Raw genomic sequence first — 25,025 nt, 5'->3', positions numbered from 1 at the left:
ATGTGTGATAAGATAAAGATGTGATAAGATAAAGATAACTGACCATGTTCTCTTTTACACATTACTGCAAATGTGCAAGCAGGCAGTCATATACAGTGTCCTGATTCTTTCCCCACTATTTTAATATTCAACATTTTATTTGTTCTCAATTATTTCTCATCATACTTGTAGCCTGTTTGTAGTGTTATACTGGCTGTGTCCAATCTCATACAGCAGTGCAGTATCATACACCAGTACCAGGAGCAAGATCGACATTCTTCTTTAGATACATATTGAACACACCAGAGCATTTGCTCAAGCTACTGGGCTCTTAGCATTGCTGGCCATTGTGCTGTGAACGTAACTCCTGAATGGCACAGTGGCTGCAGTCTGCTTATTCTAACCTCAATCCCAAATGCACAAAGCATCTCCACACTGTTAGGCACTGTGATAGCCATTGTGTTTTATGAACAAAAGTTCTATTTTTAAAGGAATAGTTTGACTGAAAAACGGTAGCACTATTAATAATGGAAAAATAGCTAGTAACCACTAATTAGCATTCTGTAGATAACTCATGGTAGTCAAAGAAACTGGAGGCTATTAGCTTTCAGTGAACACCAGCCACGCTAGCATTATATGCTAAAGTATTCCTTTAATGTCTTATTCGTGCAAGCTTGTGTAGGTTTAGAAGAGGGTTGGGGGTGTTGGGGGTGTTGGAGCTGTTGGAGGTCTCCTAACACTGCTTTGAACAGGTCCCCTGCTGCTTCACAGGCTCGGACCTCATGCCCAAAGCTCTGTCCACAAGAATTGTTGGAGGGATTTGGTGGTTCTTCACACTAATCATCATCTCATCCTACACCGCAAACCTGGCCGCCTTTCTCACTGTGGAGAGGATGGACGCTCCAATCGATTCGGCTGACGACCTGGCCAAGCAGACTAGAATTGAATATGGAGCAGTGAGAGACGGATCCACCATGACGTTCTTTAAGGTAAAGGAACCACACACACACACACACACACACACACACACAAACACACACACACACAGATGTACAGATGTATGCATACATGCATGCGCACACCCCAGGAACATGTTTGCTATCATGCAAGATTATTAAAAACCCATTCAAGTCATGAGTTATTAATATCATAGTAAAAGCACAATAGATTCAGAACGCCCACGACGGATCTGAGAGGACTATAAATCTTACGGCGGGTCTCTCTGCCCAGAAGGGGCTGCAGTTGCTAACAGTATATTGATGGGATTTTTGGAAGGCTTATTGATTGCTCACACTTGCCTCTCAATGCAATGCAAACTGGGTGATGGATGCAAACACAGCCAGTAGGTGTTTTTAGTGTAGTTAATCCATCATCCTACACTGTGTCCTCACACGAAACAAGAGAATGTCTCACCAGACCATGGCAGTGTTTCCATTTCTATAAAGATGCTTTTTTCCTGGAGTAGATTCATCTCAGTATCTGCACTAATGCCCCTGTGTGCTCCAATCACCCAGAAATCATTGCTGAATTTACTTCCTACAATCGTCCCATCTCTCATGCCAGTAATGCAGTAATCTGCCTCTGCAAATCCGTTCGTGTGTCTAAGCTGTGCATGTATGGAGGCTGTCTGCCTTGAAGGAGGCAGGGGAGAAAGAGGCCAGACAGACAGAATAAAAACACAAAAACGTGTTTGAGAGAGAGAGTCAGAGAGAGAAATAGAGAGATGGAAGGAGGAATGGAGGGAGAATTAGCTGACAATACAGAGACATGGCTAGGGCAAGAGAGCGTGCCCAGTGACCAGTATGGGTTTTATCCACAAAGATTGTAGCAGATGATTACTGCCTCCTGTAGCCGGTGAAACAGGGACTTGTACACGGCCAGTACAAATCGAATCAGCCAAGAGAGATTTAGAGCCCAGCTGTTCCATTTTCCCTGGTTGAGCACCCTATACCCAGACTGCAAATCTCTGCCAACTTGCCTCTTTTGGACTCATTCTGAGAGGTGGCTGAGGCAAAGTTATTACCCAGCACAGCTGTATGGAGCTCCCCCTGTGTGGTGGCCTCGATAAGCTGCTTCTGATAGCTGTGTAAGAGATGGGATCAAGTCTGCAGGCTGAGGCCAAAAAAAGGGACCATCTGCAAAAAGTTCAAGGTCGTCCGCAAACTTCTGCATTCCCCCTCCTTGTGTTTGTTGCTAGAAGTCGAAGATTTCCACCTACGAGAAGATGTGGGCCTTCATGAGCAGCAGGAAGAACACGGCGCTGGTGAAGCACAACCGTGAAGGCATCACGCGGGTCCTCACCACTGACTACGCCCTCCTCATGGAGTCCACCAGCATTGAGTACATCAGTCAGAGAAATTGCAACCTCACGCAGGTTGGAGGGCTCATCGACTCTAAAGGCTATGGAGTAGGAACCCCTATAGGTAATCATCAGGTTCCTACTGGGTTCTGAGGCTATGTGCAGGGATATGTGTATGTTTTAGGCGGAGATATGGGCAGGCTGTGGACAGAGACATGGCCACGTGGTCTTGATTTTCAGAGGACACATGACTTACCTCACGGCTTCTCACAATTCATATTTTGTTAACTTCTATTGAAGAGACAAAGCAAAACAACATCAGTGTTATTACATATTAACTAGCCCATTGCACAATTTTCTCTGAACTGTCCAACAGTGCATGCACATATTTTGTTATATAAGCTCTAATCTAATTTGTTTTTGATCACACTTTTTACTGTTATGATAATGGCCACCATTTAATGGAACCAAAGCACATTTTCATTGTGTATTTAAATCAGCCGTTAACTGTATGGATCCGCTTCGGTTTTTGTGAACGCCACCTGTACGCGTGTAAGTCGCGCCCACCGTGCCGCCCGTCTCCCCAGGCTCTCCGTACCGGGACAAGGTGACCATCGCCATCCTGCAGTTGCAGGAGGAGGGCAAGCTGCACATGATGAAGGAGAAGTGGTGGAGGGGCAGCGGCTGCCCCGAGGAGGACAGCAAGGAGGCCAGCGCCCTGGGCGTGGAGAACATCGGGGGCATCTTCATCGTGCTCGCCGCCGGCCTCGTCCTGTCTGTGTTTGTGGCGGTGGGAGAGTTCGTCTACAAGGTCCGCAAGAACAGCGACGTGGAGGAGGTGAGGCCGGACGTGACGCCTTACGGGCGTGAGACGCAGGAAAATCGCGTCGCCATTCGTTATCCGGCGCAGGTTTTCAGCGGATTCTCATGGATTATGTATCGCTGCTTGGAGACAGAGCCTGGCGTTGTTTTCGTTTTTTGGCATTATTGTTTTTGTTTTGGCTTTGTTTCGTACACATCGCTTCATTTGCATGTCTCCTCCTCCTGATTTGTCGTTTCCTTTTTATGTTTTGTGTCTTTCGTGCGCGTGCCGCAGGCCTTCTGTTTCTTTTATGAAGTACAGTCGCAGCGGCTGCAGCGGCGTGGCTCCACCTCCTCCATCAGCACCTCCTTATCCAGAGATTTAGAGGGCGGCCGCCTTCTCGGGGACGACGTGTTCTCCTCACGTTAATCGCCCTCATGCTCACCCCACTAGCTTTGGAAGTGGTGCGTGTGACCTCATTAATCACCCCTCCTTGTTACCACGCGTGTGTGAGCGCTGCACGTAGCACTCTCAGCTACAGTATAGTGCACGCCTGCTTTCCAAAGCAGCACAGGTTCCTACAGAGTCAACAGTAGGGATCAGATCTTATTCCTCGCCCTGTCCCTGGCCAAATAAGAAACGAAGCTCTAAATGAAATATTGATCGATTTCACACGGTGCATATAACGCTTCAAATATGGTGAGCTGTGGAGATCTTATGCTTTGTTGGGGACCAAGGTTGTGTCCACTGGAGAAGGACCAGACTGATGCTCACAGCGTTTTAATGTTTCAGCCATTTTTAGTCCAAAAGGTCACGATTCTTCACTTGGCCAGGTCGCATGGCGATTCACTGAGGATAATCCAAGGTAGGCCCAGAATGACCATTCACGGCCAAAGAAATGTGCTGTGGTCCAAAGACAGGCTGGTCTGCCACACACACAGCCCAGCTCATGCTCTCCAGCCGCGGCCTTTGTGCCCTAAGCCGTATTAAATAACCTTATCATGATGGCTCGGCTCAGGCAGGGTGTGCTGCCTCTCACGGCGCAAACCCACGGTGTCTTGGGCTGTCAATCACAGAGCGATTCCCGTGTTTTTCTTCTTCTGTTGGAACTGGACTGTTGCACAGAAGATCACATGGGCTTTATGAGTACCCAAAGACGAATAATTGATTTAGCAAAAGCACGAGTGTTCCGCCGAGGACGTTCCGAGCCATTAAGCGAAAAAACAGTGTGACGTTGAGGATGGTCCAATGGGGAAACCGTTTGCATTTTCAAATGCCTTCTCCCATGTGGCCTTATCACAGCAAAATAAACATGCAGGCATCTGTTTCAGTTTAAGGATGTTGCTTAGGTGATTTCATCTTATAACAATTTTGGACGAATAATAATTGGTGGTTTATATTCATTTGACGCAGACTCATCGGGTCTAAGAGGAAAGGTTCCTGGTTTGGGTTTAAGGAGGTCAAGTCAACAGCTGAGCAGCAGGACTTCCTGCTTGATATACAGTATATTTATGTCTCTAAACTAGAGCTTCATAAAATCCAGGAAAAGCACCTGTTTCTCATCTGGTCGTCTACAGTTCAGCATTAGTTGCCCAGGTTTGATGTTCCATGGCAGGCAGAAACACATTATGGGTTCTCATCAGTTATGCAGAACAGAACAACAGGGCTAGCACCTATTTCCTGTGGTCATCAGAAGGTGATGGCTGACTGGTGTAGGTGCAGAAACCATTGAACCTGACATCTGGGTGTCAATCCCCTATCCGAGCAGGTGCACCACACACACACCAAGCTGCATCCGCCCACGTCTCTAATGTGATTAAAACAAAGTCACAGTGGATACCAAATGTACTGCATTTCATGAATGGATTCACATTGCATGTTGCTGTAACTAATATAGTGTGTTGTAAAAAACAGTACTACAGTATAGCGTCCACTCCACACTCCCATACTCCTGGCTAGTATACCACGATACTCTCACACTTGTCCTTGCTTGGGGTTTTGAGAAGAGCAGGATTGCCCTCGCAGGCTGAAGACTTAACTGTGACTTCGTCTTGTTTTTGCCAGTGTGTGTCTTTCAGTGAGGTGTTGGAGGATCTGGGCGTGTCCTTCAGGTGCCACAAGAGTGTGAAGAAGAGAGGAAGAACTCGGGGCCGTGCAGCACTCACGGGAGTCTTGTGCAGCTCCAAGCGCATCCTGAGGAAAGAAACCGTGGCGTAGAGAGACCTTCTAAATCTGCAGAGAAATTTCTGACTTTAAATGATTCATCACGACGTTCTCACTGTTAATTCTTCAAGGATATTCTTCTTCATTTAAAAGGATATATGGCATTTCAAAGGGATGTAATGTGCATTGATTATACTTTGTGGTAGTGACCCACATCTTGAAATAGTGTGTTGTGAATGGCATTACTGAGTGAAATGGAAACGGGATGATGAGGAACATATCAGAAGCCCTACTGAAACATTCCATTGTATGCATTGTGACATTTCTTGTGCTGTCCTCAATTTTAAAAATAAAAAGGTTTTACATATTTTATATGGTTTCTGATAGTATATTTGCTTTTTTGTAATACATATGTAATACTGTTATGGTGTTACACTGCTGTTAATCCTAATGGTAATTGTTTGCAAATTTCATTTTCCTTTGATTGAGGTCTGGGCTACGCTTACTGCCCTAAAGACCATCGCACACTTCCATTCTGACTCTGACAGTTCAAAACATGTGAACTTCTGCACTGAAAAAAATAAAGCATTGGCTCAATGTAATAAAATTGAATTAATCAATCACACGAATTTTTTTTCATGGAATCAATTAAAAAAACGAAATTCATTTAGTCATGAATTAAGTTTTTTGGATTGAGTCAATGAAAAAAAATTCGTGTGATTGATTAATTCAATTTTATTACATTGAGCCAATGCTTTATTTTTTTCAGTGTGATGTTCACACAACATGTGCTTCCTGGTCCGGATCACATCAATCAGAAAAAGGTCAGCAACTGATGCGTGCACATATCCACTTTGAATTGCCAGTGTGTATGTGTGTGCTATATAAATAAACTTGCCTTGCCCTAGTAAATGCATTTTGACATCATAACATGCATTCTTATATGATGACATGCATTCTGACATCATAACATGCATTCTTATATCATAACATGCATTCATATAACATGCATTCTGATATCATAACATGCATTCTTATATCACAACATGCATTCTGACATCATAACATGCATTCTGACATGATGTTGATACAATTACAGAAATGTTGCTGTTCTTCCCACCTTGGTCCAAATCAGTCTGATTTTGCCCTAACACCTAATTATACATCTATAAATGCAAGAAAAGAGATAATTATTCATATATATGTGAGGTTAACATATCCTTTACAGTAATACATTAGAGAAAAGCAACTTGTACATATGGAAGATCCTTAGGGAACCTTAAGCATGAAGGGTGTTTAATGAGTCATGTGTGTGTGTGTGTGTGTGTGTGTGTGTGTGTGTGTGTGTGTGTGTGTGTGTGTGTGTGTGTGTGTGTGTGTGTGTGTGGGCACGTGCACAAGTTCTTCATCAGCTTCCAACACCTGCTATAGAACAGTAGAACCTCGGGGAGTGTAAGAAAGTAATTCAACCATAAGCAGAAAAAATGCTGAGCTCTGTCCAGAACTAAGGGAGTGTTTGAGAGCCCTCCAATTTGAGTGGATGCTGATAGGGCCCTGTCTTCTTACAGCCTTCACTCTGAAACCAAGCACTATTAAACCTGTTCAAATGTGATTCTTTCTCTGCGGTAGATGACCTATATATATTATGTGCAGCTGATGCATGTTGAAAAATGACAATAAACAATATACAAATTAACTAAAAATGTCTTCCCACTTAGGCTATTTTTAATGTACACTGAAGCAAGAAATGTGTTTTTAAATGAGCTTACAGAAAGCATTTCAGCCTCTGTATGTGCTGTACAACAGCAGACGCTGATATGAGTATCGCCCAGAGTCGGACATCAGAGCACTCAGAGTTACTGTGACAAAGAAGAAGGTCCATCAGTGAGTCTGGAGGCTTCCCACCGTGACCCCAGCCAGGCCATTTACAGCACAGATGATGAGGCTCTCAGATCCCCGCAGTGTCAGAATGAACATCTAGAAGAGTTAACTGTGAGCGACTTTGAGAAAGTGTGAGTATCTGTGTGTGTGTGTGTGTGTGTGTGTGTGTGTGTGTGTGTGTGTGTGTGTGTGTGTGTGTGTGTGTGTGTGTGTGTGTGTGAGAGAGAGAGAAAGAGAGTGTGAGTGTGTTTGGGGGTGCATGGAGTGTGAGGAGAGAAGTAAAATGACAAGTAAATAAAGAGATCAGCCTTTACCATGTGACCAAGACTTCAGAGGCTCATTCTGTATATGGCGGAGCTCAATATGAGACCCCGATGACCTTGACAGAAATTCAGTGCTAGCCTCTTTTCTGGAGAAAATGGTTCACAGGATTAGTTATACCAGATCAGTCAGAAAACCATAGAGGCTGCATGGAACAAAGTAAAAGATGAATTACATGGTTTCAGTTTCATGGTTAAAACAAAATGAATTAAGTAACTCCTGGACTGAAATGTTAATTAGGGGTTAAAAAGGTCATACATTGGAATGGACAGGTTGTTAGCATAATCAGAGACAGTACCTCAGGCAACCATCTGTTATTGACACGAATGATCTTGTTGGTCTGTTTACTCATCTGTTCAGTAAATGATCAGTGTTGGCTACCTCAGCTTTTATTATGTCCATTATATCCACACGCAACAAGCCCATATGGCTGCAAGTGAGTGTGTGGTCTGTTGCTGTCTGTGGGACCGTGAGGGGAGTCTCAGGTGTGAGCGCTGTCCCCACCGTCCTCACAAGTCTCACAACACACATTAATCCTTGGGGAGGGCACGCGCTTGAAGCCGAGTGTGCCATTAGCACTAACGACTCCAGCGGTACAACAGCGGAGCAGCAGCTGTGCCGATGGCCAGCAGCGGTGATGGTGGTCTGGATAATACGGATCTCCGTGGAGAGCATCTTACTGGCATTGTTTTAATTCCTCCGAAGTCTAAATTGAATTGGAATGTAATTAGCCTGATCGAAAACTGCTGTGATCCCTTCGATTTGAATTGTTTTTACTTGTTTCATTTAACTTTGCCTCCCTGAGCCTGACTGGTGGTCTTCTGATCCTCTACGAGTAGAGGGGATTGAAACAATAAAGCTTTGTGACAAAGGTCAGCCCAGAGATAAGGATCGAGTGTCAGTAGGTATCAGTATGTGTCAGTAAGGTGGATTTTGAAGTGAGACCTTGAGAGATGAAGCCACAACTAACATTGGACTAATTCATGGAATTAAATTATTGGAACTTCTAGATGCTGTTTTTCAACAGTCCTATTTTACAAAATAAAGACAAAAATATCCTTAAATATATCATTTATATACACAAGTGCAGATGATTCATATTATTTACTAGTCTTAACCCATCCCATTTTTTGTAGCATGACTACACACACAGTAATGCAGAGAGCAGAGGTTCAGAACAGACAGGCCGAAACACAGAGGGTTTTCATTCATCCTAGCATGTGTTTGGTCAGCTTAAACTCTTTTTTGTATTTTGATTAATTCCAGGATTGGGTAAGACCTCAATAATGCTGTTTGCCCTGATTTCCTAGCCTTTAATCTTCCAGTCTCATAACTCTTAATCAAAAGTTTCCTGTCTTTTTTCCTGTCTTGAACGATTGACAGCATGGACTATATGTCTCTATCATTCTGATTCTTCCCGTTTCACCTGAGTGACACTTTTAGAACAATCTTTCACAATGCACAGAATGCAGTTCCAGGTTTTGTGCGGTGTCATTTCCGGACCTGCAATGTCAGCGTGGACAACAGCGGTTCTGCTGAATTTGCCCCATTACAGTTAAAGCAAGAAGAGGATTTAGACCCGTTACCTCACAATTTGATAAAATATGTCTTTTGTTTGGTGCTTTGTGGCTTAAAAACTTCAGTGGATTTTGATGTTGTCACGTTCCTACTTATGAAACAGAGACACTCTTCTGTATTTTCGTTTAGAAGCCTTAGGCTTGAATATATCTTGTTTACAAATAGATGCAGGGAAAGAAGATGAATGTTCTGCTCACAGAAATAGCCTCACACAGCCGAGATGACGTTTGTTTTTATATTGAAAAGCTTCTGCCTTAAGCTCAATTTAAAGAAGCTTTAGCTGTTCTCCATATGAAGTGATGCAAAAGGATGGAACTGACTGAGGATTATATGTCTGCTACAGCACGGCTGCATGTATTTATATGAGTGCTCTCATTCCAAACATAATAACTACACTGCAGGTAAAATAATTGAACTTAATCCAAAGGGTTTAGACATCCTTCCCTTAACCTCAGTGTCTCATGAGTTGAGGTCAGTGTTCTATAGGTCTGATTTTTTTTTCTTGAAATGTAATATTGTTTGCAAGTAGAACGCACACTATTTTGATGCTTCATTCACATTTAAGTGTGAATGAAAACCAAGAAAAACTTTATTTCTGAATGCAAATGTAAGGACAAAGGACAATGTGAATTAAATGCAGAGATGTATATAATGCACAGAAGAGCTAGATTAATCAATATAGCCTATATACAAAGGATGTCCTATGAATATTACTCCATAGATGATTCATTAATTTTTATTTTACATCAGTCCTCCCTCATTTCATTCAACTCTGCTTGAATAGCATAGCACACAGTAGCCCACTGATAACAGTCTACTGTGTGCTTATTAGAATATTAGGACTGAACCCATATTATTCACAGCAAAGTCTGAGCCAATCTAGCTTGTTTTGGACAGTGTTGTATAATATTCTGTTCTGTATTTCTTATTTTTGAAAATTTGCTGAATGTTTAATATACACTCTAGTTTACTTTAAACATTGTAATATTATTATTACACTTATTACACTTTTATTATTACTCTATTATTAGAGGACGACTTACACTATATTCACTTATGGTCCAGTGAATAGTATATAAGGATAGTACTGCCACCTGCTGGCGCAAAGCTGTTCTATCAAGCTAATTTTGATGTAGGCCAGACTGATCCTCACGACGCATGAAACGACATCAATGGGTTTTAAGGACCTTAGATGATGGTCTAGTATGCATTGTGAGTGGGATTTTTTATTGCATGTATTAAAATGATCCAAAGAAGATTTAACTGGATGTTAAACATTTTACATATTTAAATCTGTGCTATATGCCACAAAAAAGATAAATCAGTGGGTATTGTGAATGATCAATATCAAACAATTTATTCATTTGACCTCTATGCCTTGAATGACAGCTGTACTAATTTGGGCCCGTGCACATCAACAGCAGTGAGGCAAAATGACAGTCAAACCATTATATATGCAAGAAAACAAAAACTTTTTTAAAAAATGATACGTTTCACCCTGTAATAACCAGTTAAAGATCACATATTGTTTGGTACATTGTGTTGGTGCATGAAGTAATCTGTGTGGTCCTAGCTTACCCCAAGCATACAGACAGCATGTTACTTACATGTTACCTGAAAAGAATCACAATACTGTTTTCCATTCCATATTGCTGAATTGTCTAAGTGTTGGTTGTCTTTCTGCCTAGTCGTTCTTTGGCTTATGCCATATTAGATCCCCTGAGAATAGGTCTTAATCACATGCCATGGGGAGAACACATACAGGGCTCAAGTCGTAATGGGGGCATGATGGACAACAAATACTAATAAAAAACGACCCTGACATCAGAACAAACCCAAGGAAGTCAGATTAGGAGACACCTGCTTTAAGACTATAAAATGATCCTCCAAAAATCAGAACTAATTTCCTGATGAGAGAAAAAGAACATAACCATTCAGACACATAAAACCATAAAGACACAAAACATAAGTGATATCAACAATTATACATCGATTGTATTATTGACATTAACAATTAGCATCAAACACTAAGCAAAGACTTTTAATAGGACATTTAAATTGCCCTGATTTCAAACAAAGTTTTTGACTCGAGGAAAATAGAAAAGGACCTCAGTATTTTTCTGTTTTGGGTTTGCTTATTTGGTCTGGAGAGATGTGTGTAATGGAAACCATCTCACATGGCTCTGTGTGTAGAGGGTCAGTAGGTTGGAGTTTAATAGGTTGGGTATCAACAGGTTGGGGGTCAGGCAGTGCCATTAAGTCCCCGGGAGTGGAGACACTCTGCACTGTTGCACTTGCCCCACCAGCAGGGGGCTCCAGCACAGAGCTGCCGGACAGCCCGGGCTCACAGACGTCAGCAGCAGCGAGGTCTGTTGCCAGGGTCTGGAGTTCATCCCCAGGGCAGTGGTAGAAGCATGCGTCTCCAGAGAGGTGGGCGGAGAGCGGACAGTTCCCCACAGAACTGGGCTTGGCGGGCACTCCCACCTGCTCCGTTTGGAGCTCGGCGTCGGCACTCAGCCTCTCGTACAGACCCATGTAGCAATGCCACGTCTTCAGCTTCAGCTGGTCCAGTTGCTGCTTCTCGCTGGTCAGCTTCTCCTTCTCACTCCGCTGCAGAGCACACACACACACACACACAAACACACACACACACAAACACACACACATACACATACACAGACACACACACACACACATCCCTTAAATGCTTAGATTTGAATTTAGAGTAATATTACAATTCATATTTGGATTTTAAGGAGATTACAGCGTGGCACAATTTAGACATGCTTGATACTTTAGATATGCTTGTAAATACAGAAGATTAGTGATTAACATTGACTCCCAATAACACTGACTGCCTGTCAAAAGTCTGGACACACCTAATGTGTTTATTGTTATTTTCATCATAATAAAATCAGGGAAGATGCCAAAACAATTAAAGAAAACATGTGAATATGATCTAATAAACCAACATTAGATTCTTTGAAGTAACTTATATTTTGGTAACAGCTTTGAGCGCTCTTGCTGTTCTGTTAAGCAGCTGAAGCAGCACCTATGATGCTTCAACCATCAGACCTGAAGACATTCACACACATGCAGAGACCTTGTAGAGTGAGGAACTAAAGTTCTGAAATAAAACTTTGGTGAGGGTGTATTTAAAAGGGGGCAGGGGTCGGGGCGGGGTCAAGGGCGGAGTTCAGTGACGGGCGGAGACACCCACCAGCCTCTCGATCTCACACTGCAGGTTGTAGATGCAGTCCAGCTTGCGCTTGCGACAGCGGCGGGCGGCGATGCGGTTCTTGGTCCTCCGTCGCACGTCGTGCACGAATTCGAGCTGCTCGTGCGTCAGCCCGTGTGCCTTCAGCATCTGTTGGAAGTCGTTGCGGCTCAGGGACGTGATGCGCTCCACGGAGAAAGGCAGATGCATCTGCAGGAGAGAAGCCCGAGCAGTCAGGTTCCGTCACCCTCTCGCACGGTCACACGGGAGGACGCTGGTACACTTTCCCTCACGTGATCACCTAGAGTGTCCAGCATGTTTAAGCACCTTTCCCAAAGCTACGGAATAATAACTGTGGAAAGCTCTGTGACTAACCAAAAAATTGGACATGAAAATATTACAAGAAGTTCTGCAGCAAAACATTTTTTGTCTGCAGATATACCTGTGTGAGTCTTTTTCTTTCTTATTAACAGAGCATGATGTACTCTACTGCTTTTGTGTGTTTTACAAAATTACTACTTTCATTCAGGAACCATCGGGTAGCCTTAGGTAGAGGTGGCGTGGCGGAGAGAAGCCTGCAGCCTGGCCCTCATCCACTGCTAGTGCTGTAGGTTTGTTTACATCAACAGGTGGTTAATACTGAAACTGGTTTATAATTATAGTATGTATCTGGGTCTATCTGATGTGAAGCTGTTATTCACAGAACACAAGGACTTTGGCCCATAGCCAAAAGGCTGTTTAAGGATCAACAAGTACACAACATCAGGACACTGCCAACAGTTTTATGGCCCTCACCAAACTGCCAAATTCCAAATACGGTTACTTTTAAATCGGCAGTTAGGTTTCCAAAGTCAAGAGAGTGAACAAACAAGGACAAAGAACAAGCTATTTTATTTTATAACTTCTAACCACTTCTAAGGTCTACAAGTTTAGGGTTATGTTTGGGAGTTCAAACTGTAAGCATGGAATGACTTTAACCTTGACTTTTTTTTTTCAATCTTAAATTCAAATCATTATTTAAATTAATTTTCAATATGTAAATGTACATTTATGATTAGTTCAATATTCAAAATCACTTGCTTCTTTTAAATACTAAATTATACAAATGAAAATGATTTGGAATTTGTGAAAATCTTCCTGTCGGTACAGGTATATACTGCATTAGGCAGATGAATCAAACAGCTGGAGCCTGGCAGTGTGTTCTGTTTCTGTTTTGTTCATTTTGAGTCAAATGGACCGAATTCTGCTCACCTCGCTTGCCCGCTTGCTGGTGTAGGACTCACTGTCACCCTCCGTGTCGCAGCTGTCCGAGTCGTCTCCCGACTGCATAGAGGAGGAGTAGGGGCTCTCAGCCGGGCAAGCTGGCCTGCGACTGCCCTCCACCCGAGCACCCACCACTGCCACGTCCCTGAGGAAGGGGCACATGGGAGTCCTGGTGTCCAACTCCGGCTGCCTCAGACACTGGCGTTCTGGGCTGCCCTCCAGTGCACCTGGTCCTGGTGCCGCGGCCCTGAGGCCACAGACGTTGTGCCACAAGGTGAGCTGGTTTGCTACCTCGATCTCCTCTCTGGTCCTCGGCTCTGGGCCAAGAGCACCGCTCAGACTCGGGCTGGTGCCCACAGAGCAGGCTGAGCCCGGTGGCTCCTTACTCACAACCCCCACAGCAGGAGCCTCTAATGTTTCCCGGCAGGACAGAGCCGGTGGCAGCAAAATGCTCTCCTTCGAGCGCTCGTGCTTTTGTTCGACTTGCGGTGAGGTCTCGTCCGTGACCACACCCTGGTGCTCTCTGGCGGTTGCCCGTGGAAGGCAGCTGAGGGGGCAGGCACCATCGGTAGTCTCAGCTTCCGATCCGCTGGCGTCCACATTGGACTGGCTCCTTCCACACGCCAGCTGGAACTTGCGATACTTTGGACACAGAAGGCGGTAGTCTGATCCCACCTCTGTCTCCATCTCAAAGCCACATGGAATGCAACCTCTCACAGTGTTCCCATCTGGTTTATAAGGGCAACAGAGGTCCTTCTCTTCACACTCAGCTGGGAAGGGCGGAGGCCCTGAAGGTGCCGCCCTGGCATTAACACCGTTGTCAACATCGTCGTCAACATCGTCGCCAACATCGTCATCTGCATCATTGTCAACTCCATCGCCAACACCACCGTCAACACCATCTTTGATACAATTTTTGCCATTTAAGTTTGACTTAGGCTTGGCTCTCCAGCACGTGGTCTTACAACACTGCTTCCTATGGCCTTTTGAGGAGCTTCTGCTGCTGTCAAAGAACTTGGGCAGGATGAAGTCGAAGCAGGCCTTGTCCAAGTTCTTAAAGCCCAAAACGGCAGCAGAGTTGCGGATCTCCAGCACATTTTCTTTGGTAAAGAGCAGTTTTGACGTGTATGCAAACTGCAACAAGGGCTCAAATCCTTCTACGCTTACCTTGGAAAGACAAAACCACAAACCACACGATCAGCTCACCAACAGGTTGCAGTATTCAAAACTAAGGCCAAAATATCTGTGTACAGAACACTCCTAGATTTATCTGAATGTGATGGAGCAGGGAGCCAATAGGTGATCTTGACCTCTTGAAACCCCTGAACACGTCCTCACCTCCTCTGGCAGGGTGATGACGAGGCCCTGGCTGGCATGGCTGGACATGCGGGTACCGAAGTAGTCACTGCAGGAGGCCAGAACCGAGCGGTGTGCCCGAAACCTCTGGTTCTCCACCACCACCGTCAGGTCACACAAGAGGTCCTTCTGACGTTGCTCGTCCAGACAGCGCAGCACATGGGAGCTGTGCACGGACGACTGGAAAGTGAACACTGAAGACCTGTGGCTCTCCTGTGACATGCTGGATTACATCTGCACCACAGTGAAAGAGGAAAGCTGGCAAATTAGGAAAGTGCTCAAGGTAGGGACGTATATACTTATATAAACATAATTTGAGACATTCTGAATCATGATCCATGACAAATACAAAAGTCAGCAAATAAAGAAAAATGGTTTTAACCACTTTGTAATGTAATCTCTTCAAGCAAACCAAAATTTGATTTTAGTGTCTTTTTATGACTATGATTAAATAATGATGTTTAAGATAAATAAAATACTACAGCACTTGTTAAAAAGTAAATAAAAACGTTCCTCTGGGTATTCTGCCGTTGCATCCACAGACGCAATAAAGTCAAAAAGCAAGAGGCGACTGAAGGACTGACCATAAATATCGTAAGGTACGTGCCAACACCGAATTGTTTTAGAGATGTGAAGTCATAAATCGAGTGAAACAAGTGATACCTAAAACGACACTTGCTTTCTAACATAACTATAGAAAACAGACGTTAAAATACGCTAAACTGTTTAGAAATACGCGTCGTTACTCACGAGAACACTTGTTTCTCGGTCACGTAAAGACAAGGCAGCCTAGCGAAGTCACCGCCACGGTGCGCGCGCGTGTGGCGCAGGCGCGCGCACTGCTGACTCACTGGGTCGTGCTGATAAAGGATGAGGCAGCATTTTCTCCGCTCTTCCTTTGGCCATTCCAGCGAGCTGCTCTTTCCAGTCAAGTTCCACAACACCACACAGCACGACGTTGTGGGACTAACCTATTTCTCCTTTGTTAACCTGTCGTACTAATACTAACCTAACTTCCCTAAAACAAATTAAGTTCGAATAAGACGTTTTGATGTAAAATAAAATTTCGTTGCGAAACCTGACCTAGACACAGCTGTTTTTAAAGATCCGAGAAAGTATATATTTCGATGAAAATGTAAGCCCGTGTTATAGGTAACTGGTGGAGATCGTTGTCTGGGGTGAAGGCGAGATTTATTTCATTTATCTATCTATGCGTGTGTACACAACAATCTTTCAAAACTTTGATAGCACGTTAGGAAGAATATGTCCGTGTTTTTTATTCATGTAGACGCGTAGGCGTCTGCGTTAATGTACATACGCATGAATTACAGACAAATTTTAATACTTACCTATCATATCACTTGAGTAAAACCAAACTCCATGCGTTAGGTTCAATACAGTGTAGCTACACGTAACCTTTAAAGCGCATAGTATCTGAACAAGGAGGCGCTTGTGTTTCCATCATGTGACCCAAGCCAGAACTGTTATTGTCCAGCCCACTTAAACACGGTCACTGTTGCAATAGGTCTGCCACTCCGTCAGTTACTGTAACGAATATTTCCGGTTTGTCTACTTTGCGGTGTTAAAATTAACTGGAATTTTTTGTTTCGGTACGAAGTCGACACTTGTTCGCGTGCCGTGTTTGTATAACAAAAGAGGATTTCATCACGCGTGTGTGTTCGCCATGTCTGTAGGTGAAAAAAGCGTGCTGAAGCCCTAAATTAAGGGAGGAACTGCTGTAGTGATTACGCCGAGCCACATTTACTTGTTTCAAATATTCAATTGGTTTTAGAATTTGTTTAAAACACAATTCTTTGCAATGAGTAGAGATTTCTTATTTATAAAGAAAGCAAACATTACATGTAAAATATGTACCAACCTTCTTAAAATGTAAGTTACCTAACTGTGACTTATGTAAAATGTATGTACGATATTTGTCTCAATAGTTTACAAATATATAGGGAATCCACTTTTCTTGTTATGTGAGTATACTGGGGGGAGGGGGGGTGTTAACTGTTTGTTAACCAGTGTTTGTTAAATGTTTGTTAACCACTGTTTGCCAAAAATAACATGTCCACTGTCCCCCAGGCTGCAAAGTTAGATGGAGATGTGGCTAAGAAACACGTCCCAGTTCAGATAGGTTTCAGCAGGCCAGACAAACTAGAAGCCAGGCCGTGACCTACACGCTGTGTTTCCTTTAGTGCTCTACAGGGAATGGGGGAGGGTGAGACGCTGCATTATGACATGTTTCACAATCCTAAATTGTGCTGATCACATTTTGAAACTTAAGTTCCTTATTATGAACTCAGTACAATGGACAGTACTGTTCTCCATCTGTTCACACCTTGCCTGAATGTTTTTTTAAGGACGAATGATGAAATCCTTCCACAAGAGAACCATACACATATCTTTATTCACCAAAAGGTAGATTCACTGTATAGGCACTTTAACAATGCCCAATATCAAACTCCAGACATATCATGAGAAAACGCACAACTTGAGCAGTAAAAAGGAAAATACACCAGTCACACTTTTCTGACACTCAATAAACAAACAAAAAAGAGAAGACCAGTCACAGAGAAACAGGATGCCCCCGTGAGTGAGAAGACCCTGGACAGCACCTACAATGCCCCCAGTCCTCCACCAATAACACGGGCCTAGTTTCAAAAACAGGTTCTGGGAGAATTTCCTCTTTATCAGTCACACTACTTATAGTAGTCGTGGAGGAAGTGTGAATTCTGATTTTAGAGCACAATTCCTGCTCTTACAAACTTTGCGAATACAGGAAGTGAGCTTAAAGACCGTCACAGGGCAGAAAAATCTAAGTGGGCTTGTTCAGTAAACATTCTGTTCTGAGTAGTGGCACCTAATGGCTAGAAACTCTGCGCAGGTGTGAAAGTGAACAGTAAGGCCACAAAGTCACACAATATCTGCACACGTGTCCTCCCAAGTCCAAGACTCTCCTCTGTATGTTTTTACACTCACGGTAACTCTATTGTCATATTTAGTGAACTACCTTGCTTACAGACCCAAGAGAAGTTAAGGTGGGGGGGGGGTGTAGCCTTGACTCATGTTTTCAGAGTAGTACTGTTAGAGAAATATGCAGTCATTTACTTTATATTGTATGGTACATTTCTAGTCGTTCAACACAATTGCATATACTGTGTATACAATATAGAAGTCCTGAGCTCAAATGGGGGTCAGACCAAACGTTATTGGCTTCTTAACCACTAATCTTCACCTGACCACAAACACAGCTTAGTCACCGTTGTTAGCCGAGCCCCTGTCTGATCACATATATAATGCAACATCATACATCCAAGAATGTTTGTAAAAATGGGTCATTCATAGTTACTAAAGGGTACAACTGATATTGTTCACATCTATTAAGAATCAAACTGTTTGGTTTTCTAACTGCATCTGTAGCATTCACTGAAACATCTGTTCCGTTTGTATGACTGTACCAAAGCTAAGCACTATAACAAGGTCATATCTTTTCTGAAGTACAAACAAAGACTAAACAAAAGATGAGATCTAAAAAATAAATGGAACATTATTTATAAATGGTGCAGAGGGCAACATATCAATACCAAAAGGGTTTCTGGGTTTTGTAAAATGAAACAATGAAATTGTAAGTGCTAGAGATCCAGCTTATATCCCTCTGTTCAGCTGGTGGAACTTCAATACATAGCTTGACACAACTAGCTCAACTGTGTATTATCACCAACATGACATCCTTGTCCTCATGACACTTCTGGTCTTTCCTGAAAAGGTCAAGGGTCACGAGGAGCCCTGCCTTTTCTGATTGACCACACGCAATGTGGCGAGCTGTTGAGTGCGTTCGGTGTACACCGTGACAAGGGATCGGTTCTCCTCCGTCAGCAGGCGAAACTCTTCCTCCAGTCGCGCCATCTCCACCATCACCCTCTCGTCCTCCGCTAGTTCTGCTATCAGTTCCCTCCTGGCATGTGCACGCACGCGCACACACACACCCACACACACATACACAGTATCCTGTCACCACGAGGGATGGAATTCTCCTTGTTAACTTTTTTTAACCATTAGTGATGAATTTCCCAAATGCAAATAATGTTTCCTTGTGATATCTAGGTTATGAAACACTAAGCTGTTTACACAAACCACTTACCTCTACTATGATAATATTTGCGTGATTTTGGAGGAAGTAGGACTAGTTGCCTAATATTCAACCTTACATCTTAGTTGTATGTAGAATTATAAGATAAAAAGGAAAATGGAGACATTGCTGTATTTGCAGCAGACACCTCACTGGTAACATGATGGTCTGTTTGCTTATGTAAGCAATTTGAACTGCTGGGAAACAGTCTGGAACCCAACCTGACACGATCTCTTGATCTCAAGAGCAGAAATGCAGTTCATTATTTATGATGAAAGACATTACTAATCATTAGCCTATATGCACAAGACTGTGGTGTCAGCAGCCATGCTGCCTGCTCCTACAGCACCTCCGGCTCATGTAAACAAAGCATTGTGCTGTGATCCCGCATGGCACACAGCCAGCATCTGGCTCTGTGGCCTTTGGACCAACTGTTTGAGCAGTGCAGAAAGGGTGGATACAATAGCCCAGGACTTCCAGTAAAGCGACTGTGCTTTATTGTGACAAGTTTAGAACAGCGTCGGTCCCTTTGTAAGGAAACGAGGTCCCTTTACAGTGTGTGAACGGAGTGTAACTTTGTTTACCGTCACAGCTTTGAATATCAGTTAAACGAGAATGATAATCGAACACCTTGCTTGTCCATTGAAAGCCCACATCTGCCACACAGGATATTCCCGAGGCGGGAATTCTGCAGGCAGGAGCACAGGGGCATTTGGGCTCCCAGTGTGCACCATTTTCTCCATACAAAAAGAGTGAGGGAAAGGGGACGTCTCACTGACAACAGGGTTAAGAGTGTATGCAAAACAGAGGCTCCTCCGTGAACTAACCAACACAGGCAATCTACAGGATTTACTTTTCATTCACCTAACAAAATTTCACAAAGCCCTACAGTGCTCACTTGAAAAACTTATCAATGTACTGAAATACTCCCTGACTGTTACATGCACTACAAGCAGCTTCCTAAGTGCACTTTTCCTGTATCATGATGAAAAACACAAGCATTGCATGCCACAATACAGTATGTAAGAGGTTGTCATGATTACACAGGCCTATTTTTAACCACAGCAGCATGACTTGTAAGGAAATTCCACTTGTCAGTTGAAGAAGAATGTGTCCTGAAGAAGATCACTAGAGAGCCGCATCCGTACCACATCACATTCGAAAGTGTCTGAAATTCATTTTAAACAAAGCTGAAATCACGATTAACCTCATTGTTCTTCTGGGTGTGTGTGTGTGTGTGTGTGTGTGTGTTTGTGTGTGTGTGTGTGTGTGTGTGTGTGTGTGTGTGTGTGTGTGTGTGTGTGTGTGTGTGTGTGTGTGAGTGCGTGTGTGTGTGTGTGTGTATGTGCGTGTGTGTGCGTGTGTGTGTGTGTGTGTGTGTGTGTGTGTGTGTGTGTGTGTGTGTGTGTGTGTGTGAGTTGTACAAACTAAAGCTCTCCTCTAGCAGAGGGGTTTCCCCGCTACTTTCACACTCACTTTCTGTCTTCTAGCAGAGCAATTTCTGTTTTAACCTGGTGAAACTCTTTGGCCATTTTGCAGTGGTCTCTGTAGACTTGGACAGACTCCTTCAGGGACTGGCATGGCAGCACCGGCTGTGGGATTAATGGGAACAAAAGGGAGACAGAAGTGCCACATGTGAGTCTGGGCAAAATGCTGACATCTACCATCATGCAGTTGAGCATTATCCCATCACCCTGCAAATGACTGTGTTACGCCATCAACCCGAGGCAAGATTCTCAGACACTCAAATTATTCTGCACACCTTAAAATAACCTGTACGTATACTGGTAGTCCCTGACTAGCACCCTGTCATTGCACACAGTGTTCACACTTCTTTGAATGGTTAGCCACAAAATAAGGGCTGAACCCATGTCTAGTAAGTATGGGTTTCCCAAGGAAAGGAAAATCCCCTTTCCATGATCATACATGACCGGTGTGACTACGTACAGAATGAGCCAATAGTCTACACGTAGGAAGCTGTTGGCGAAATGGATGGCTTCATCTGAAGGAGAACTTCTTCTTTCATGATGACTCACATTGCTCCAGAATACTGCTCCAATAACAACTTCTGCTTATCCTCATTGTTCTGTCCAGTCCCTCAGAAGTGTGGGTCACTGTAGATCTTATGATGATTCTGATTATTACTGACCAATGGCTGGCCAATACAAATATAGGTTTTTGGTCTCAGAGAGGCACTGCTACCCATGCATTACCACTTAACTTCATTAGCAGTGTCAATGCTGTACAAATACTGAACAAAAAGTAAATAAATCCAGAATGAATCATCGTTTGAATGCCAACAATAAATAACTAGTTCATTATTGCAGTCCAGTGTGAAGGCACACATTTCAATTCAGAACAACAGATACTCCTTTTTGAAGCTGCTGTAGACTTGATGTTGTATAGTGAATTAGATGTTGCAAATTTGATGTTGCAAGTTCTTGGAGAAGACACTAACTTTGCTTAATTGTGTAACTAAAAAACATTCGTGATTATACCTATAAATATGGCTCTTTACTTGATATTGACTTTTAAGTGGATGCAACCACAATGAGAAGTGATTTTTTTATATTTTTACAACAAAACAAAACATATTATGTGGAACCATAGCAGGATAAGCCACCCTCAGCTGTCCCCATAGACACAGATCTTACACTACTGCCCTCTTGAGTTTGAAATGTGGTATGACATTAGACAACGTGCTGGTCTTCTGCTGATGTACTGCTGTACTAATGTACACCTAACAAAAGAACAATTGTCCAAAAACTACATTAATGATTGCAAAGCTCCTCCTGTGAGACTGCATGCCTGAGGTATCTTTATCATTCTGATTTAACTAGCTGGTTTGTCCGGGAACCAGTTATTGCATCTTATTACACAAGCCAACGACTCACAGCTGCTATTCCTGGAGTCCAGTGCTATCCTTAGCCCAGTACATTTACTCTTTATTCCACTTTTCCACACACCTGTTACTGTACGAGCTCAAATCCCCAATCATGTAAAGCCACTGGATGAAGGTGTTACCTGCAGCCGCTGTTCCAGGTCAGGGAATGATGGGAAACGATCCTCAGCATCTTTCAACTCTGAATAAACAAAGAGAGTCAGTTCAGCATCGCTGGTGTAAATGGGGGTGGGGGGGGGGGGTTATGCTGGAGCATGTTGACATGGAATCTCATTTCTTAGTACTGAAAGGCTGCGGCTTCGAATGTCTCTGTCCTTTGCACCAATCACAGCCGCCTCGGAAAGAGGAGTGACTCTTGAGGCTTCCCATTGTGTATACATAAAATAAGCTGTGGCAAATGGTCAGGATTCATCACCATCACAGAACCTCAAGGCCACACATCACAACAGAAGGAAGTGTCCACCAGCACCTGTTAGCCTGAACCACACATACTAAAGCTTGAGAGGACAGATTGGGAGTAACGGTCTCCTAGATTCCTAAAAAGAACTTGTCTTTAATGAGAGTTCTGACAGACATGTTGTATACACTGGCTGTCTCTATGCCAGCAATGTCCCCCTGGAGCTGGGGTACACATGCTGGGAATCCTCTGATGCAATCAGCTAAAAATGGGTGTGGCCATGCATCAACCAAGGGCCAATTAGAAGTTAGACATACACGAACAGAATTTGCTCATATGGGACCTCAGCCTAATATAAACTGCCAACTTGACAAATAAGAGATGACGTAATTGCCAAAGCAGCACGACATTCTGCTCTCCTTGTTGTCAATGTCCTGTGATGTTAATTAGGTACAAACGTTTAAGGAAAATATTAGTACATGAAAACAAGTGCATACTAGTAGGCATGTGTGTTTGTGGACGAGAAACAGAAGAGACATGATGAGACATTAGTGAATTGCCATTAAATAACCAGGAAAAAAGTCATTCACTCAGTGTGACAAATTATCAGCGGTGAGACCTTACTTAACCTGACTGGCTAATTGTACCTCAGTGATTGGGTAATACAAGTGCGTTTGTGGTCTTGCTGTGTTCGAACATCTTCCTTTTGGACCGAGAGGCTGCGAGGAGGTGCTTAAGCAGCTTTGGAGTGTAAAGCGTTAAACGGTTTTTAAATATAGGCTAGTGTTCTAAAAGCAAATGAGTGAATCACGCCACAGCGAGGTATTAAAGAGGAAACCTGATGCTGGAGCGGCCGCACTGCAGCTGCCTTCCAAACATTCGCCTGAATAGCTGTAAAACACTTTGACAGCACTGTTGACTGTGTGTCTAGGTAGACATTTTGTTTTTAAGATACCAGAGATCTACCGAAATAGAGGTAGCACCTGTTTTACAGAAAAGAATGACAAAAGTTAAAATTGATCTGGCATGAGAAGGGCTTGAGGTGGGTTTTGCTGGTTGCTGTTTTGGTAGGAGGCATGCGATGCATGCCATTACTTGGGGAGGGGGGTGGGGGTAGAGGGGTACAAAACCCTTTCAGGGCCTATAGCACGTTTAGTTACAAAACTGCAGAGATTAATAAGGACCCTACCTGAGGCCTCATCAAGGCTGAAGGAGATTCTGACTTCAGGTTTGTCTGCAGTGACTCGTCTTGTTGAGGTGATCATTTATTCCTTGAAGTAGGAAGGACTCGGATGAAAAGATCGAGGGCATAAAGCGTGTTTCCTTTAATACACAGCTGTAATGTGAGATCATTCACCTCTCAGGGGCCATGACTGGATTTCATCATGTGCCCAAAGCTGCATCAGGGATTAAACAATTAGAGGGAGAGCCAGCGAGTGAGGTCACACTTCACTGTGACCAGACAGCGTCTTTGCACTGACCAAAGCATTTTAGCTAGCCTGATTTCAGCCAAGTGCATTAATCAAAGATAATACATGTTATTACATGATATTTGTAATGAATAATGGTTTAAACCACATAATGTACACAATTGCTGATAACATTCAGAACATTTGGAATGCCTTCAAAAATAGAAAGCTATTTTAGCAGATACATATTTAATATAAAATATTGAATTAATATGGTTTTAGATACATGCAAGTTAAATAATATGCAGAAAAATGAGAGTTTGAGATGTGTCTGGTAGGATGAACAGAGTGATAAACGAGAAATCATCTAAATACCATGGTGTAGTCGAATATTTTAATCTTTATTGTTATTTTTGAATAAAATAATGTCTCTTTTTTCCTGTTTTAGCTTGAAAGGTTGAAAAAAGAGCTGTTGTTGGGTAATGTTAAGGTCTGTTAAAAAAACACAGCATGCAGAATATTATGTGACTGAACTAGCATATAACAAATCACAGTCTTTTGAAAAATGAGTAAACGCACGTGTTAACTACATATTCGTGTTTTCAGATTAAATCAAACTCACCTGGCCAAAAAAACGTATTTCCTTTAGAAGAAAAGAGAACGAACCCTTCCGCAAAAGACGGGACAAGCGCGAGCTTCCCAAAGCGCGTGCCTTAGTGAATCATCTGCGCGAACGGAGGCTGAGAGCTCGAGAGTGGTCAAAGGAATCATATGGGCAGCACTTCAGCAACACCAGGGGCTGGCACGTCTGCGTGCTGCCCACTCTCTCTACCCCGTGCAGCCGTTGGATGCCAGATGAACGGTTCAGATGCATGACTTTAGTCAGGAAAAATGTCAATTGTTCCATCAGTGCTGAATAAACGGACAGCAACCAAGTACTGCAGTTCTTTATGCAATTAGGCTGTTTTGCTGGTGAGCGCCCGTTAATGGTCGGAGGCATAAGTGTGGTTCAGTGTTTCAGTGTCCTAGGAACGAATATGGAAACCAGAACATATTTCGGCCTACAATGACAGGGTATCGCTTATTCTAATGTAAACATTCTTTCAAATAAGTGTTTACCTAATTAGTTAAAATGCCAATTGGTTGCAGAATTCGTAAAAAGTTTTAAACATCTGCAGTGGATTTTCCTTATATCAGCCCTTGACTCGTTAGTTACATAGTTACCTATGTAATGTGCTAGATGCTTTTCTCAAAGGGTACGCGAATCGATTCAGTCGACGATCGTCCAGATATCCTATGGACGTGATTATCGATCTTTCGGCA

At 43.2% G+C, this 25,025-nt stretch overlaps 3 protein-coding genes across 9 annotated transcripts in view; 1 reads left to right on the top strand and 2 right to left on the bottom strand.

The window, feature by feature from the left end:
- Nucleotides 1-5,584, top strand: part of grik1a (glutamate receptor, ionotropic, kainate 1a) — a 36,386-nt gene extending 30,802 nt beyond the window's left edge. For 3 of the 5 annotated variants that reach the window (XM_077020108.1, XM_077020111.1, XM_077020109.1), the window contains 4 exons: nucleotides 751-968; nucleotides 2,177-2,402; nucleotides 2,866-3,116; nucleotides 5,145-5,584. In XM_077020108.1, coding sequence (XP_076876223.1) covers nucleotides 751-968; nucleotides 2,177-2,402; nucleotides 2,866-3,116; nucleotides 5,145-5,297 — 848 coding nt within the window. In that variant the 3' untranslated portion in view covers nucleotides 5,298-5,584. Of the gene's footprint in view, nucleotides 1-750; nucleotides 969-2,176; nucleotides 2,403-2,865; nucleotides 3,117-3,374; nucleotides 3,545-5,144 lie in introns of all 5 variants that reach the window. The other 2 variants (XM_077020112.1, XM_077020107.1) reach the window with 2 other exon arrangements.
- A 4,645-nt stretch (nucleotides 5,585-10,229) lies between these two features.
- Nucleotides 10,230-16,320, bottom strand: bach1b (BTB and CNC homology 1, basic leucine zipper transcription factor 1 b). 2 transcript variants are annotated; one of them, XM_077020113.1, is made up of 5 exons: nucleotides 16,209-16,320; nucleotides 14,842-15,093; nucleotides 13,492-14,670; nucleotides 12,244-12,450; nucleotides 10,230-11,633 (listed from the first exon to the last, which is right to left on the bottom strand). In XM_077020113.1, exons 2-5 carry the CDS (start codon nucleotides 15,079-15,081, stop codon nucleotides 11,133-11,135), a joined length of 2,127 nt encoding a protein of 708 aa, XP_076876228.1. In that variant the 5' UTR covers nucleotides 15,082-15,093; nucleotides 16,209-16,320; the 3' UTR covers nucleotides 10,230-11,132. The 2 variants fall into 2 exon arrangements, with proteins under 2 accessions (XP_076876228.1, XP_076876229.1); XM_077020114.1 differs by lacking the exon at nucleotides 16,209-16,320 and adding an exon at nucleotides 15,610-15,751.
- A 932-nt stretch (nucleotides 16,321-17,252) lies between these two features.
- map3k7cl (map3k7 C-terminal like) lies at nucleotides 17,253-24,961 on the bottom strand. 2 transcript variants are annotated; one of them, XM_077020106.1, is made up of 6 exons: nucleotides 24,325-24,961; nucleotides 23,651-23,690; nucleotides 23,483-23,564; nucleotides 22,019-22,077; nucleotides 20,471-20,586; nucleotides 17,253-18,820 (listed from the first exon to the last, which is right to left on the bottom strand). In XM_077020106.1, exons 3-6 carry the CDS (start codon nucleotides 23,556-23,558, stop codon nucleotides 18,640-18,642), a joined length of 432 nt encoding a protein of 143 aa, XP_076876221.1. In that variant the 5' UTR covers nucleotides 23,559-23,564; nucleotides 23,651-23,690; nucleotides 24,325-24,961; the 3' UTR covers nucleotides 17,253-18,639. The 2 variants fall into 2 exon arrangements, with proteins under 2 accessions (XP_076876221.1, XP_076876220.1); XM_077020105.1 differs by lacking the exon at nucleotides 23,651-23,690 and having other exon boundaries at nucleotides 24,325-24,959.
- Nucleotides 24,962-25,025: the final 64 nt, after the last annotated feature.

Source organism: Brachyhypopomus gauderio, chromosome 10, assembly GCF_052324685.1.
Source record: "Brachyhypopomus gauderio isolate BG-103 chromosome 10, BGAUD_0.2, whole genome shotgun sequence".
NCBI classification, from domain to species: Eukaryota; Metazoa; Chordata; class Actinopteri; order Gymnotiformes; family Hypopomidae; genus Brachyhypopomus; species Brachyhypopomus gauderio.
Note: the sequence above shows the minus strand (reverse complement) of the source record. Positions and strands in the feature narration are given on the sequence as shown.